Below are 18338 nucleotides of genomic sequence, written 5' to 3' on the forward strand. Positions count from 1 at the left end.
ATTATCAAAACTAACAAAGAAATTTTGGACTAAAATGGACAATGACCAATTGGACCTAATAGACATCTACAGAACCTTCCACCTGTCAGCCACTGAATACATACTCCAAGATCAACCATATGCTTGGCCATAAAGCAAGTCTCAATAAATTTTTAAAAATCAAAATCATACCAGTCATGGACAAGAGAAAGATGCCCAGTCTCACTACTATTCATCATAGTACTAGAAGTCCTAGTAGCAGTCAGGCAAGAGCAACAAATAAAAGGCATCCAAATAGTAAAAGAAGTCTAGTATCTTTCTTCACTGATGATATGATTCTATACCTAGAAAACCCTAAGGACTTCACCAGACAACTCCTGGAATGGATAAATAACTTCAGTAAAGTTTCAGGATACAAAATTAATGCACAAAAATCAATATCGTTTCTATACATCAATAACATTCAACCTGAGAGCCACATCAAGAATGCAGTACCATTTACGGTAGCCACACACGTGCACGCAGGCACACACAATATGAAATACTTAGGAATACAGCTAACTAAGGATGTGAAAGATCTCTGCAAGGAGAATTACTAAACACTGCTGAAAGTAATCATATATTATACAAACAAATGGGGAAACTTTCCATGCTTACGGATTGGAAGAATAAATATTGTTAACATAGGCATACTGCCCAACACAATCTACAGATTTAATGCTATTCCTATCAAACTACCAGTCATTATTAACTGAATTGGAAAAAACTATTCTAAAATACATAAAGAAGCAGAGAAGAGCCCAAATACCAAGGCAATCCAAAGCAAAAAGAACAAATCTTTAGGCATCACATTACCCAACTTCACCCTATACTGCAAGGCTACAGTAACCAGAACAGGATGGTACTGTCACAAAAATAGACACTAAGGGAATTCATTAGCACTAGACCAGCCTTACAAGAGCTCTTGGAATGGACTAATGGAACAGAATAAGCCAAACACCTACAACCAACTGAGCTTTGACAAAGTGGACAAAAATTAGTGGGGAAAGGACCCTCTATTCAATAAGCGGTCCTGTGATAGTTGGTTAGCCACATGCAAGCAAACAAAACTGGACCTCTACTCTTCACCACATTCAAAAATTAACACAAGATGGATGAAACATTTCAGTATAAGACTTAAAACTATAAGAACTGTAGAAGAAAACCTAGGAAACACCATTCTGACATCAGCCTTGGGAAGAATATATGGCTAAGATCTCAAAAGCAATTACATCGAAAACAAAAACTGACAAGTGGGACCTAATTAAAGAACACAGCAAAAGAAACTCGAAACAGTAAACAGACAACCTGCAGAATATACAGAAAGTATTCACAAACTATACCTCTGACAGTTCTAATATCCATAAGTAGCAAACAAATTAACAAGCAAAGAACAAATAACCCCATTAAAAAGTAGACAAATGACATTAACAGACACTTCTCAAAAGACACACAGACAGCCAACAAGCGTATGAAAAAATGTTCAACCTTACTACTTAGAGAAATAGAAATCAAAACCACAAAGAGATACCATCTCATACCAATTAGAATGGCTACTACTAAAATGTTAAAAAACAATAGATACTAGAGAGACTGAGAAGAAAAGGGAATGTGTATATACTATTAGTGGGAATGTAAATTAGGTCAGCCTCTTTGGAAAGCAGTCTAGGGATGTTTCAAAGAATTTAGAATAACCATTCAACCCAGCAGTCTCATTACTGGGTACATCTCCAAAGGAAAAGAAATTGTTCTACCAAAAAGACACATATATGTTCATTGCAGCATTATTCACAAAAGCAAAGGTGTGTAATCCACCTAGGTGATCATCAGCAGTGGATTGGATAAAGAAAATGCAGTACCTGTATACACCATGGGGTACTACACAGCCATTTAAAAATGAGATGATGCCCTTTGCAGCAACATAGACTCAGCTGGAGGCTAAGCAAACTAGCACAGAAACAGGAAACCAAACACAACATGTTCTCACTTGTAAGTGGAAGCCATACATTGGGTACTCATGGACATAAAGATAGCAGCAATAGAAGCTGGGACTTCTAGAGGGGAGAGGGAAGGAAAAAGTGGGGGAAGAGTTGAAAAACTATCTGGTACTATGGTCACTAACTGGTTAATGGGATCAGTCATAACCCCAACATCAGCATTACATGATATACCCATGTTGTAACCAACCTGCACAGATACCCTTGAATCTAAAAGAAAAGCTGAAATTTTTCAAAAACCAACATTTAATTAAATTTATTTTAGGCACAATTGCATCTAAAAATTGCTTAATTGGAAAAAAATCTAATTTTTACAAGAAAATATATTGTAATAATTCTAATTTGCATATTCTTTATTTTTGATTAAGTAATCTTTGTATTATCTGCATATTTTTTAAAACATGGATATAAATTGCCTATATTATCTAAATAACATTTTTGTTATTTTAGGGCACATTAAATGATCACATGAATGCAATTGATTTTCTAATGGAAAAGAATAATGTTGTACCCCGTATAAATTCTTTGATTTTGCATACTAACCAGCAGTACCTTAATTTAATATCTACATCAGGTAAAATAATCCTATACTGTTCTACAAATGCTTATTGAGCTGTGAATGCTTTATTTATATTTAACATTTAATTTGAAATTTTTCAGTAACTGCTGATATTGAAGATTTCTCGACTTTCTTTTTCTTGGATTCACAAGATAAGAGTGCTGTAATTGCAAAGAACATGTATTATTTAACCCCAGACGGTAATGAGCATATTTTATTTACCTGAATTTATTCCTAAAGTGATAAAAACTTGTAATCTTTATAAAGCAGTTGCATGATACATTTTAATAAGTTGCTATTCTTGAGTAGAGACCTAGATTTCAGTTTTAGAGTTTATAAAATTTTTAGTATTTAAGGTGTGCTGAGAAAATGATGCCTTCTATTCTTTGTTTATCTTGGGTTTTTTGTTTTTTTTTTTTTGCCTTTTTTAAAGTAAACTATTTTCACCTTTTTTTAGAAAATAATAAAAACTTCTCAGTACTATGCAAGCTATCTTATAATATATAAATAAAAGTACAATTCTTGGATCAGAGAAGATAATAATTCTACATCTGTTTAAATAACATGTGGATGTTTTGCTTAAGATAGGGGTTACAACCAGAAGAGAGGAGACTGAGACAGTAACATGCTTGGAAAAAGGGATTTAGCCACAATTGAGAAGTTGGCAGTAGGACCATAGATTTGTTAGGGTACAGTTAACTATTCAGATAGATGAATGTAATTAGAATTTGGTTGGTTTTTGTTTTGCTTTGTTTGGCCTGCTTTGCTCTAGAAATTAAAACAAGAGCCAATGAGTAAAAAGTTAAAGAAGGTTGATTTTGGTCTCAGTAGAGAAGTGGTAGTTTTCTAACAGTGAGAGTGCCCTCAACAGATGGAATGAACTATGTTGTAAGGGACAAACTTTTATATAGGAGAGAGATTTAAAGCAAAGGCCACATAACCAGTTTTTGTAAATGCTGTAGATTAAATCCAAGTTTCTACCAGATGGCTCTTGGACTACTTTCTAACAGATTCCATGATTCTATGTTCATAAAGGAGTCTGGCTACATTAAATGCAACAAATGATAAAATATATAATTAACAATATTAGCAAACATAATGACATAATATAAATAATAATAAAATATACAATAAAATAATTCCCTCTTACGGCAGGCTACATTCCCGAATGTGAAGACAAAAAGACACAGAGAAGTAAGAAAAAATAGAAATGTATTTATCCCAGATCTGCATTATATTTCAAAAATGTCTCTTGGGGGGAAAGACAGACTAAACACACACACACACACACACACACACACACACACACACACACACACACGTAAAAAAATGAAGGGATAAGTTAACCTGTAATTTATGCTCTTTAGTTAACTCTCTTGCAATTTAAAAGAATGTTGGCACTGAGAATCGAATTTTCTCTTTGTATTTCTGTGAATGTGTAAAGAAATAATAGTTTTGAGAAATTTACTTAGTGCTTTTCAAATATTTCTCAATATACAAGCAGTGATGGTGAAAAGGCTGTCATTAAAAAGGCACAGAAATTCTTTACCTTTCTTCTTTAAAAAGAATGTTACTCTCTTTTGTTTCTGAAGGTTGCAAGTGAAATCAAGGCTGTCCTTTTTGTTATTTTTTTCATCTTTCATTAACCAAAGCCAGTTTTTATATGATTAGATCACACTGACTATGATAATAACTGTAGTTTCAAATCTATTCAGAAGTAAGTTTTAGGTATAGCAAATTTTTTTATGATTATTTTAAACTGGTAGCCTGGTCATAGGACCAGTTTTTCTGTAGGTTTTATTGATGGCCAGACAAGTATCATTTCAGGTGTTATCTGCTTAATGCTGGATGAAATTAAACCCATTTAATTGAGACTTCAGAATACTGATGGAACAAGATGATATAAATTTAGCCACATTCATGATAGCTAAACAGTTTGAAATAAGTGAACTGTAAGCTAATAAAATATTGCTGTTTTCTGTACCTACTAATAAGCTTGATTGTTCTGGTTTTACATACATGTGGGATATAAAAAACAATTTTCTTTTTTTTACAAATGTAGCTAGAAGGCAGATTTGCTTACCAATGCTGGGTGCTTTATATCAGCTTATATAGTGAATTACCCTTGTAGCTTTTTTATACGTAATTTTATATGTATTTATATTTATATGTATATATGTGTACATGCATATATACATCCATACATAAAATTTTAGCAATCTTTGCTTATTTTTAGAAATATTATTTTGATATATTTGTTATTATTTTTATGTGTTAACTAGAAATGTTCCCCTGGTTTTGTTTTATTTTTAAAAAGAGTTAATTTGACTAAACTGTTTGAAACTTTCAGATGACAGTATAATTTCTGCAGTCACTCTGTGGATTATTGCTGATTTTGATAAGCTTTCTGGGAGAAAACTTCTTTTTAATGCATTAAAGCACATGGTGAGTACCTAGATATTCTTACTAATAATTGTAATTTATTGCAATTTAAGGAAAGCAATATGAAGGACATGCATTAAATATTTTTTCCTCTCCATGTTAATGTTTTAATTAAGTAGACTAAGGCAGGAATTCAAATTTAGTCTTCATGTAAGACAGGTAACTTTGCTCAGGAAAAGAAAAATCTACCTGTTTTCTGTGACTCATGACATATATTCTTTGGTAGCCCTTGTGATCAGACATACACATATCTCATGTCGATTACAAGTAGGATATTAAAACAAAGTAAATAACTTTAGAGCCTATCACTACTTCAGTGACCCGGAATCCACTATTTACCAACAATAGCTAGTAATAGCAATTTTTGGTCACATAATTAAGCAGCACTTTCTTTCCCTGATTATTTAAGAAAAGCTAAGTGAATTTATCTCACTGAAGAATATTTTAAGCCTTAAGTCAACATTAAATTTCTTGTTATTAATTATAAACCAGTATACTTCCAAAGGATACATTTCTGTATATAAAAGTACTCTTTCACAACCTTCTGTATTTCTAAGGTAATAGATAAGTTTATCTGGATAAAAACATACTTAAGAAACATAAACCAAAATATTTTATGAAATTGTTTTTATATTAGCTAAGTATAAATGTATTCCCATATAACAAATTACCAGTTGGTGGCTTAAAACAATGAACATTTATCTTAGCAGTTTCTGAGGTTCAAGAATTTAGGAGCAACTTAGCTGAGAGGTTCTAGCTTAGATTCTTTTATGAGGATATAGCTAAGATGTTGGTTATAATTGCAGTGATCCGAAGGCTTCACTGGAGCCAGGTGGACAAGCTTCTAAGATGATTCACTTACATGCCACTGCAGGAGTCCTCAGTGTTGCACTGGCTTTTTGCAGAGTGCTTCATTCCATTGCCACATAGACCTGTTTCTGGTATTACTTAAGTGCCCTCACAACATGGCACCTTCCTTTTTCCAGAACAAGTGATAAAGAGATAAAGACAGTCTCAATGTCACAATCTAGCCTCAAAAGTTGTGCACAGTATTTTCTGTTTGTTAAGCAAATAATTTCTGTTCAGTATGAAAGGTGCTATACAGGGCATGAATACCAGCAGATGGGGATCATTGGGGCCATCTTGGAGACTATAGCCACCACATCAAGAATAAATAATACATCTTAAATGAAACATTTTTATTTCATATTAGACCATGTCAGAATGCATTTGGGCTTTATTCCATAGCCTGCAGATCAGAAAATTTCAAAATGGCTGTTTGGGATTTATTGCATCTATTGGGAGAAATTAACTTTTTCCTGCTGTTTCTTCTCAAAAAGTTCTGGATGTGTTTATTTTTTGAGAGGCTCACAAACTGCCTTTCTTCAGTCATTACAATGTATCTAGCAGATAACTTTCTCTTGATTTAGTTGCTCCTTCTGTAACTTTCAGAAGTGCTATCTTTTTGGTAATTATTTATTTCTTATGGGATGGATGGTTATTTTTATTGTCCCAAAGTTTTTCAAAACCCAAATATCCTTAAAACAACAAATTAAAAACACTATAATATATGAAGTAGAATTATGAGGACAAGAAAGAATTTTGGATCCCAAAGTGCTATCTGTTGGAATTATAAAAATAAAAAAAAAAGGTAACCTTTGTCTAATGAAATCATTTTACTGTACTTTTTCTTTCACCCAAGTATTCTACCTTTTTTTCTGGTTATTTAATATCACATGTTCCTTGTAGAAAATCAGAAGTACATAAAATCAAAGATTAACAAGGAAGAAAAAGTAATTACCCATAAAACCTCTTTTAATGTTTAGGTGTATTTCCTTCCTGGGTTTTTTAATATTCATTTTTACATGGTTTAAATTACCACTTACAATTTTATCAATATTGTTTTTCAAACAATTAGCCAGATGTGGTGGTGTATGCCTGCAGTCCCTGATATTAGAGAGGCTGAGGTGGGGAGGATCACTTGATCCCAGGAGTTTGAGATTGCAGTGAGCTATGATCACACCATTGCACTCTAGCCTGGGCAGTAGAATGAGACCCCATCAATCAATCAAGCAATCAGTCAATCAATAAAAGAATGTACTGAATATAACAGTCGTTAACAGTTTTAGACTGCTGATAATTTTTAAGAAATGTCTTTCTAAATGGTTATGAATTTTCATAGTTTTTGAAGAGGATCTGTCACATCACAGTGTTGAAAGCCTTGATTTTTGTTATACCTAAATCTTTCTGCCAGTTTAAAAAAAGATGATTTCTTTTAAAATTATTATTATCATTATTATTATTTTTTGAGACAGGGTCTCAAAAAATACAGTACAGTAGTGTGATCTCAGCTTACCACAGCACCCACCTCCTGGGTGGCTTGGGACTACAGGTGCTAACCATCATGCCCAGCTAATTTTTGTGTGTTTTTTTGTTTTTGTTTTTGTTTTTTTGTAGAGACGGGGGTTTTGCCTTGTCACCCAGGCTGGTGTCAAGACTCCTGAGCTCAAGTGATTCACTCGCCTTTGCTTCCCAAAGTGCTGAGATTAAAGGTGTGAGCCACTGTGCCTGGCCAAAAATGGCTTCTTATTTGTATTTATTTGACAAGTAGTGATAGGGAACATTTTTCTTTCAGTGTGACTTTATATTTATTTATTTTTAGCTTAGATGCAGGGGGCACATGTGGAGATTTGTTATGTGAGCATATTGTGTGATGCTGAGATCTGAGCTTCTAATGATCCTGTTGCCCAAGTAGCAAACAGTATCTGATAGGTAGTTTTTCAACTCTTGTGACCCCCTTTCTCCCTCCCTAACCCCTTGTGGAGTCCCCAGTGTTTATTCACATATTTGTGTCCCTGAGTATCCATTGTTTAGCTCCCACGTAAGTGAGAACTGCAGCATTTGATTTTCTGGTTGTGTTAATTCACTTAGAATAATGGCTTCCAGCTGAGCTCGTGTTGCTGCAGAGTACATGATCTCATTCTGTCAATCAATGTGTACATTGATTTCAATCTGCACATACTGTGTAGTATTCCGTGGTGTATATGAGTCACATTTTCTTTATCCACTCCATCACTGATGGACACCTAGGTTGATTCCATGTCTTTGCCATTGTGATAAACATGAGTGCAAGTGTCTTTTTTGGTAGAATGATTTAATTTTCTTTGGACATACCCAGCAAGGGAATTGTTGGGTCAAATGGTAATTCTGTTTTTAGTTCTCTGAGAAATCTCCAACTGCTTTTCACAGTGGCTGAAGTAATTTTCATTCCCACTGTGTTTAGGCATTCCCTTTTTCTCAGTAACCTCGAGAGCATCTGTTATTTTTTGACATTTTAGCAATAGCAATTCTGACTAGTGTGAGATGGTATCTCATTGTGGTTTTGATTTGCATCTCTCTGATGACTAGTGATATTGAGCATTTTTTCATGTTTGCTGGCTGCTTGTATGTTGTCTTCTTAGAAGCCTCCATGTCCTTTGCTTACTCTATAATGGGGATATTTGTTTTTGTCCTCTTGATTTATTTATGGAACATTTTTCTATGTTTGTTAGCCAGTTATGTTTCTTTTCTGAATAAGTATTTTCCTGTAACTTTGTCTGGTGCTCCTGGGGAAAAAAAAATTTTACAGTGTGACTCTCTACCCACTAGTCTGTCCTTCCAAGTCGGAGAGGCATGCTAACACTGCTTTCTATCCGATATCTAGAAAACAGCAACAACAAGAACACTGTCGCCACTGTTTTTTTCAACTTTCATTTTAACTTTAAGAGTCCATGTGCAGGATGTTCAGGTTTGTTACATAGGTAAATGTATGCCATGGTGGTTTGCTGCACAGATCATCCCATTGCTAGATATTAAGCCCTGCATCCCTTAGCTCTTCTTCCTGGTGCTCTCCCTCCCCACACGCCACACCCCACACCCCTAATGGGCCCGCGTATGTTGTTACTGCCATTTTGTCTATGTGTTCTCATCATTCATCTCCCTCTTAAAAATGAGAATATGTGATGTTTGTTTTTCTGTTCTTGAGTTACTTTGCTGAGGATAATGGCTTCCAACTCCATGTCCCTGCAAAGGACATGATTTCATTCCATTTTATGGATGCATAGAATTCCATGGTATATATGTACCACATTTTCTTTATCCAGGTCTATCATTGATGGGCAATTAGGTTGATTCCATGTCTTTGCTACTGTGAATAGTGCTGCAGTGAACATACAACGTGCATGTATCCTTATAATATTTAACGGAATGATTTATATTCCTTTGGGTATATACCCAGTAATGGGATTGCTGGGCCAAATGGTAATTTTGTTTTCAGTTCTTTGAGAAATCTTCAAACTGCTTTTCACAGTGACTGACTTAATTTTTATTCCCACTGTGTTTAAGCATTCTCTTTTCTCTGCAACCTCACCAGCATCTGTTCTTTTTTGGCTTTTTAGTAATGGCCATTCTGACTGGCATGAGATGTTATCTCATTGTAGTTTTGATTTGCATTTCTCTGATGATCAGTGATATGGAGCTTTCTTTCCATATTTGTTGGCCATATGTATGTCTTCCTTTCAGAAGAGTCTGTTCATGTACTTTGTCTACTTTTTAATGGGGTCATTTGATCTTTTCTTGTAAATTTGTTTGTTTCTTGTAGACTCTGGATATTAGACCTTTGTTAATGGATAGATTGCAGAAATTGTTTCCCATTTCATAGGTTGTATGTTCTCTCTGATGATAGTTTATTTTCTGTGCAGAAGCTCTTTTGTTTAATTATTACTATATCTCATTTGTGAATTTTTGCTTTCATTGCAATTCCTTTTGGCATTTTTGTCATGAAATCTTGGCCCATGTCTATGTCCAGAATGGTATTGCCTAGATTTTCTTCTAGGGTTTTAATAGTTTTGGGTTTTACATTTAAGTCTTTAATCTGTCTTGAATTAATATTTGTATAAGGTGTAAGGGAGGGGTCCAGTTTCAGTTTTCTGCATGTGACTAGCCAGCACTTCCAGCTTCATTTATTAAATAGGGAACCCTTTCCCCATTGCTTGTTTTTGTCTGTTTTGTCAGATTATCAGATGGTTGTAGGTGTGTGATCTTATTTCTGAGTTCTCTTTTCTGTTCCATTGGTCTATGTATCTGTTCTTCTACCAGTACCATGCCATTGTGGTTACTGTAGCCTTGTATATTTTGAAGTTGGTTAGTGTCATATTTCAGCTTTGTTCTTTTTGCTTAGGAATGGCTTGACTATTTGGGCTCTTTTTTGGTTCCATATAAATTTTAAAATCACTTTTTCTAAATATATGAAGAATGTCTCTGGTAGTTTAATAGGAATAACATTGAATCTATAAATTACTTTGGGCAATATGGCTATTTTCACAATGTTGATTGTTCCTATCCATGAGCATGAAATTTTTTTTTTCCATTGGTTTGTGTCCTCTCTGATTTCCTTTGAGCAGTGGTTTGTAATTCTCCTTGAAGAGGTTCTTCACTTCCCTTGTTAGCTATATTCCTAGGTATTTTATTCATTTTGTAGCAATTGTGAATGGGATGGCTCTCTGCTTACTTGTTGGTGTATAAAAATGCCAGAGATTTTTGCACATTGATTTTGTATCCTGAGACTTTGCTGAAGTTGTTTATCAGCTTAAGATGATTTTGGGCTGAGATGATAGAGTTTTCTAGATATAAGATCATGTTATCTGCAAACAAAGAAAATTGGACTTCGTCTCTTCCTATTTGAATACCTTTATTTCTTTCTCTTGCCTGATCGCCCTGGCCAGAACTTCCAATACTATGTTGAATAGTGGTGAGAGAGGGCATCCTTGTCTTGTGCCAGTTTTCAAGGGGAATGTTTCCAGCTTTTGCCCATTCAGTATGATATTGGCTGTGAGTTTGTCATATATGGCTTTTACTATTTTGAGGAATGTTCCTTTAATACCTGGTTTGTTGAGCGTTTTTAACATGATGGGATGTTGAATTTTATCAAAGAGTTTGTCATATATGGCTTTTACTATTTTGAGGAATGTTCCTTTAATACCTGGTTTGTTGAGCGTTTTTAACATGATGGGATGTTGAATTTTATCAATTTTTCTGGATTGATATAATCATGCGGTTTTTGTCTTTAGTTCTGTTTATGTGATGAATCACATTTACTGATTTGTGTATGTTGAACCAACCTTGCATTCTGGGGATGAAGCCAACTTGATCCTGATGGATGAGATTTTTTATGTGCTGCTGGATTTTGTTTGCCAGTAATTTATTGAGAATTTTTACATTAATGTTCATCAAGGATACTGGCCTGAAGTTTTTTGTTGTTGTTGTATTTCTGCTGGGTTTTGGTATCAAGATGATGCTGGTGTCATAGAATGAGTAAGGGAGGAGTCTTTCTTCAATTTTTTGAAATAGTTTCAGTAGAAATGGTACCAGCTCTTCATTGTACCTCTGGTAGGATTCAGCTGTGAATCTGTCTGGTCCTGGGCTGTTTTTGCTTGGTAGGCTACTTATTACTGCCTCAATATCAGAACTTGATGTTGGTCTATTCAGGGATTCAGTTTCTTCCTGGTTCAGTCTTGGGAGGGTGTATCTATCAATGAATTTATTTATTTCTTCTGGATTTTCTCTTTTATATTCATAGAGGCATTAATAGTATTCTCTTACGGTTATTTGTATTTTTGTGAAGCCAGTGGTGATATGCCCCATATCACTTCTGATTGTATTTATTGGATTCTTCTTTCTTTTCTTCTTTATCAGTCTAGCTAGTGGTATATTTCATTAATTTTTTTTCAAAAAAAAAAAAACAGCTCCTGGATTGGTTGATTTTTTTTTTTTGAAGGGTTTTGCATGTGTATAACCCCTTCAGTTCAGCTCTGATCTTGGCTATTTCTTGTCTTCTGCTAGTTTTGGGGTTTGTTTGCCCTTGTTTCTCAAATTCTTTTAATTGAGATATTAGGTTATTAACTTAAGATCTTTCTAGCTTTTTGATTTGGGCATTTAGTACATTTTTCTATTAACACTGCTTTAGCTGTGTCCCGGAGATTCTGGTACATTGCTTTTTTGTTCTCACTAGTTTCAAAGTACTTCTTGATTTCTGCTTTAATTTCATTATTTAATCAAGAGTCATTCAGGAACAGGTTTTTCAATTTTCATGTAGTTGTGTGATTTTGAGTGAATTTCTTAGTCTTCAGTTCTACTTTGATTTCATTGTGATCTGAAAGATTGTTATGGTTTCACTTCTTTTGCATTTGCTGAGGAGTGTTTTCTTCCAATTATGTGATAGATTTTGGAGTAAGTGCCATGTGGTAATGAGAAGAATGTGTATTCTGTTGGCTTTTGGTGGAGATTTCTGCAGATATCTATCAGGTCCACTTGATCCAGAGCTGAGTTCAAGTCCTGAATATCTGTTAATTTTCTGTCTTGATGATCTGTTTGTCTAATATTGTTAGCGGGGTGTTAAGGTCTCTTGCTATTATTGTGTGGGAATCTACATCTCTTTGTAGATCTCTTAAGAATTTGCTTTATGAAGCTGGGTGCTTCTGTATTGGGTGCATATATATTTAGGATGGTTAGCTTTTCTCATTCAACACTACACAATTATGTAATGTTCTTTCTTGATCTATATTGGTTTAAAGTCTGTTTTGTCAGAAACTAAGATTGCAACCCCTGCTTTTTTTGTTTTCCATTTGCTTGTAAATTTTCCTTTATCTCTTTATTTTGAGCTTATGTGTGTCTTTCCATGTGAGACGGATCTCTTGAACACAGCATGTTGATGTGTCTTCACTCTTTATCCAGCTTGCCGTTCTTTGTCTTTTAATTGGGACATTTAACCCATTTAAGTTTAAAGTTAGTATTGTTATGAGTGAATTTGATGCTGCCATCATGATGCTAGCTGGTTATTTTGCAGACTTGTTTATGTGGTTGATTCATAGTGTCACTGGTCTGTGTACTTCAGTGTATATTTGTTGTGGCTGCTAATAGTTTTTCCTTTCCATACTTAGTGCTTCCTTCAGAAGCTCTTGCAAGGCAGGCCTGGAGGTGATGAATTCCCTCAGCATTTGCTTCTCCATCACTTACGAATCTTACTTTGGCCAGATATGAAATTCTGGGTTGGAAATTCTTTTCCAATCTCTTCTGGCTTGTAGAGTTTCATCTGAGAGGTCTGATTTTAGTCTAATGGGCTTCCCATTGTAGATGACCTTGCCTTTCTCTCTGGCTGCCCCCTAACATTTTTTTCTTTCATTTTGATCTTGGAGAATCTGATGATTACATGTCTTGTGGTTGGTCTTCTCATGGAGTGTCTTACTGGGGTTCTCTGCATTTCCTGAATTTGAATGTTGGCCTTTCTTGCTAGATTGTGGAAGTTCTGTTGCATGATATCCTGAAGTATGTTTTTCAACTTGGTTCTGTTCTCCGAGGTACCCCATCAGTCATAGGTTTGGTCTTTCTACATAGTCCCATAGTTCTGGGAGGTTTTGTTTGTTCCTTTTCTTCTTTTTTTCAATGTTGTCTGCCTGTCTTATTTCAGCAAGATAGGTTTCAAGTTCTGAATTTTTTCCTCTGGTTGGTCTGTTTGGTTATTGATACTTGTGGTTGCATTGTGAAGTTCTCAGGTTGTTTTTCAGCTCCATCAGGTCATTTATATTCTTCTCTAAACTGGTTGTTCTGGTTTACAGCTCCTGTAATGTTTTATCATAGTGCTTAGTTTCTTTGCATTGAGTTATATAATGCTCCTTAGCTTAGTGAAGTTCCTTATTACCCACCTTCTGAAGCCTGCTTCCATCATTTCAGCCTTCTCAGCCTCAGCCCAGTTCTGTGCTGTTGCAGGACAGGTGCTGTCATTTGGAGGAGAAGACACATTCTGGCTTTTTAAGTTTTCAGCACTTTTGCTTTGATTATTTCTTATCTTTGTGGGCTTATCTACCTTCGATTTTTAAGGTTGCTGATCTTTGAGTGTGGATTTTGTGGCTTGTAGGTGTTACAATTATATCATTGACTCAGAGAAGCATTTTGTAGACTATCATTTTGCATTTCACTTTGCATTCTGATATTTAGTGTGTGATTTGCTTGACAGTTAAAAAAATTTTCATATTAGAACTATCAGTCTTTTAAAATTTATTCATCATTTTTATACTTAGAGTTTTGTGGGGGTTTGTTTGCTTGTGTGTTCGTTTGCTTGTTTTGAGACACAGTCTCATTAGCCGAGTCTGGAATGCAGTGGTGCAATCTCAGCTCACTGCAACCTCCACCTCCCAGTTTCAAGTGATTTTCCTGCCTCAGCCTCCTAAGTGGCTGGGATTACAGGTGTGCACACCATGCCCAGATCTTTTTTTTTTTTTTTTTTTTTTTTTTTTTAAGTAGAGATGGTGGAGTTCACTGTGTTGACCTCAGGTGATCCGACTGCCTCAGCCTCCCAAAGTGCTGGGATTACAGGCGTTAGTCACCGCACCCAGCTACTTACAGTTTTAATTCTTTAATTATCCTTTCTATATATCAAACATACTGAGGTCAAAACAAAATAGTAACTTTTCACTTGTCCAAGGAAATTGACAAATTTTTAATTCTCTCCTTTCCTAGCTTGCTTTCTTCCACCTTTGTAAATTTAAGCAGATGTCAGTAGTTTTAAGAAACTTCACAGTAGTTGTAAGGAATATTTTAACACTTAGTATATCATCTCATTGCCTTCTGGCTTTTATTGTTTCTGATAAGAAGTTAGCCTTCAATAGTATTGAGATTCTTCTGTATACAATGGGAAGAGCATTTCTCTTGCTCTTTTCAAGATATTAGCTTTGACTTTGAACATTTTGACTGTGATGTGTCTGGCTGTGAATATCTTTACATTTATCCTTCTTGGAGTACATTGAGCATCTTAAATTTGTAAACTATATTATTAATCAAAATTGGGAAACTTTCAGTCATTTTTAAGTATTTTATGTTTCATTTTTCTTCCCTTTCTGGCTCTCCTATTATGCATATGTTGACATGCTTAATGGTGTCCCACATTTCTCTGAGAACCTGTTCATTTTTTAAATTCTTTTTACATTTTGTTCTTCAGATTATATAATCTTTATTAATTTATCTTCCAGTTGCCATTCCAAATTGTTTACATGAAAATACATATCCACTTATAAATTATTAGAATTGATTTTATAGTTTAAGGTTGTTCAATACCAGATCAATGTACATAATTAATTCTATTTCTAAGAGTTGCAACAAATAAGAAATACAATTTAAATATAGATGCCATTTACAATAGTATAAAAAAATCAAACCCTGGAAATTTTTGTGAAAATTGTCAAGCAGATTCAAAAACTCATCCAGAAATTCAAAGCACCAAGAGTAGCTAAAATAATCTTAAAACACAAAAAGGGATAATTGCTTTACTGGATATCAAGATCTTTGATAAAACTACGTAATTGAAAACAATTTGGTATTAGCACCAGGATAGAAAAACAGAGCAATGGAAGAAGGATAGAGAACCCAGAAATAGAGCCATGCATATATTGACACTTGATTTATTGGAAAGTTGGGTTTATGGAACAGTAGGTTAATCTTTGACACTTCCCCCTTTTCACATCATACACAAAAATTGATTCCAGATGGATTATAGATCTAAACATTAAAGACAAAACAATAAATCTTCTTAAAGACAGTATAAATTATCTTTTTGACTTTAGAATAGAGAAAGATTTCTAAAATGAGACTGAAAACCCAGTAGCCATCAGGTATAATACCAATAAATTGCACTACATTAAAATTAAGGGCTGCTGCCCATCAGAACACATCATCAGTACACTACAAAACAAGCCATGGAGTGGGAAAAGCGTATCTCTACACATATAACAATAACAACAAAAAACCGTTAAGTCTTGGAAATCAAACTCCTCCAAGTCAGGGGCAAAAAAAAAAAAAAATCCAAAAAGCACTAGAAGCAGATTGAACAGGCAAGTCAAAAAAGAAGCCAAAGATACTAATGAAAGGATATTTTGTATCATTATTGATAAGAGCAAAGCAAATTAAAACCCTGATGGTATATCTTTACATATGTATGAGAATGATTTAAATAAAATCTGATGATACAAAGTGTTTCTTAGGCTGTGAGGTAATGGAACTCTTATATGTTGCTGGTGGAAGTGAAAACTAGTTCAATTATTGTGAAAAAACTATTTAGCATCTTCTGAAATGGAAGATATATATATATTCTGTTTGTAGAGCTCTAAACTGGAAAAAACTCAAACGTCCAGCAACAGTAGAATGAATAAAAGAGTGTGTATGTTCATGTGATGGAATTCTGTACAGTACCAAAAATAAACTCACTACAGCTACAGAAAACAGTATTGATAAATCTCACATTATTGAGTGGGGAAAGAACACAAAATAATACTGTGCGATTCCATTTACAGGAAGTTTAAATTGATTAAATGTTTAGCAATGCAAGACTAGGGGGTAAGCTATAAAGAAAAGCAAAGTTGTTATTACCATAAATGACAAGAGAGTGGTTGTCTTTAGAAAAGTGGGAGGGTGTGTTAATTGACAGAGATCTGAGGAATATTTGGGGGGTTGCTGGCAGTGCCATTGACCAGGATAGTAGTTTCATGGGTTCATTCATTGAGCTCTACATTTTGTTCTGTGTATTTTTTATTTGTGTTATTTCACATACTTACAAAAAGTTTAAATATAATGTTACATTACAAATAAACCTTTATGCAAAGATGTGAAGGAATTAGAGTTAGTAAAGTGATTGTTTTTTAGGCTTTTTCAGTGGTATATCACATTCAGTACAGTCAACATGGGAGGACTTTGATAGTGTAAGATGGTGCACGATACAGTGAACAAACTTGATGGGAAAGACAATATATTCAACTGTAAAAAGATATGTAAGATGCTGGTCTTTTTAATCTATAAATGTGTTTGCAGAAAATAAGTGTTCATAGTCGGTTGGGGATTATTTATAATCCTACATCAAAAATTAATGAAGAGAACACAGCTATTTCTAGAGGAATTTTGGCAGCTTTTCTTACACAGAAGAACAGCTTTTTGAGCAGCTTTCTTGGACAACTGGCAAAGGAAGAAACTGCCACAGCTATTTACTCTGGAGATAAAATTAAAACATTCCTTATTGAGGTCAGTAACTATTGGTTTGAAATATTAAATACATATGTATTGCATATTTTAAAAGTGTAAGTGAATGTACTTGGAGACGCTGTTACTGAAAAACATTGATAGGTTTAAACAAATGGGATAACAAACATTTCTTTTGAAATAGGAAAAGATAAACATTAAATGATATGGCTTTGCAGAGGCATTTAATAAATCAAATTGCATATGTTTCATTAAGTACTTCATGATTCTTAAAGTTGATGGCATTCTAGTTAGGATATATACTCAAGTGAAGAATTGGAGGTTAAAGCATTATAGAAATAATCCTCAGGTATTTCACTGAAAGGGTCCATTATTGGGGGAATTTCAAAGATGATCCTCTGGAAGAATTATTACTTAATCAAAAAATATATATTGATTGTTTATCAGACAATGGAGGGAGGTAAACTTGTGAACAAGCAGATAGAATCCCTGTCCCTGTTTTTTGTGGAGCTTGCACTATAGCAGGAAAGACAGACAAAATATTAATAAGTGGTTTTGATTGCAAAAATCAGGTCATTAGCTAAGGATTAGAGCAGGCGTCCCCAAACTACTGCCCCCGGAGGCCATTTATCCAGCCCCCGCCGCACTTCAGGAAGGGGCACCTCTTTCCTTGGTGGTCAGTGAGAGGAGCACAGTATGTGGCGGCCCTCCAACGATCTGAGGGACAGTGAACTGGCCCCCTGTGTAAAAAGTTTGGGGACGCCTGGATTAGAGTGACAGTATGTAGTTTCAAAGGGTCGAAGACAAAAAGAGGAAATGTCAAATATTTTTCAATTATTCTGAGATTGAGAAAGTAAATTAAATACATTAGTGGAGGAAGATTTCTGTTTGTTGCTGAGGGCCTACTTGAGGCTAATGATCATAATTTAAAGTGAGATCAGCATTGGTTACATGTTTTTCTCCAGCTGTATTTTACTGTTTTCATCCAGTTGCAGACTCAGCAGAGTTGTGTTTAACCAAGGTTGGGGTTTTGCTCAATGAATATGACTAAGGGGAAACATTCAAGGAAGCTAAGCATGGAAAAGGTTTTGGTTATAGTAAAGTACTCAGAGATAGAACTTGGTTAAGTGGAAATTATAGCATGGGAAGGATGATGGACGGTGAATAAGTGGTAGAGTCTGTGGACTGAAAGATTGAGTAATGGTTGATCTAGGGATAAGGGATGGTCATGAGGTTGTGGCCAGAGAGGGGACGATTGAAATGGG

General features: G+C 34.7%; 1 protein-coding gene across 9 annotated transcripts in view; it reads left to right on the top strand.

The window, feature by feature from the left end:
* UGGT2 (UDP-glucose glycoprotein glucosyltransferase 2) overlaps positions 1-18338 on the top strand; it is a 224766-nt gene that overhangs the window by 119483 nt on the left and 86945 nt on the right. For all 9 annotated transcript variants that reach the window (XR_012514308.1, XM_003928205.3, XM_074387527.1 and 6 more), the window contains 4 exons: positions 2466-2589; positions 2676-2774; positions 4925-5019; positions 16909-17115. Coding sequence is in view for 8 of the 9 variants with exons in the window: in XM_003928205.3 (XP_003928254.3) it covers positions 2466-2589; positions 2676-2774; positions 4925-5019; positions 16909-17115 (525 nt within the window). In the remaining variant the exon portion in view is untranslated. The remainder of the gene's footprint in view (positions 1-2465; positions 2590-2675; positions 2775-4924; positions 5020-16908; positions 17116-18338) is intronic.

Source organism: Saimiri boliviensis, chromosome 16, assembly GCF_048565385.1.
Source record: "Saimiri boliviensis isolate mSaiBol1 chromosome 16, mSaiBol1.pri, whole genome shotgun sequence".
In the NCBI taxonomy this organism is placed as follows: Eukaryota; Metazoa; Chordata; class Mammalia; order Primates; family Cebidae; genus Saimiri; species Saimiri boliviensis.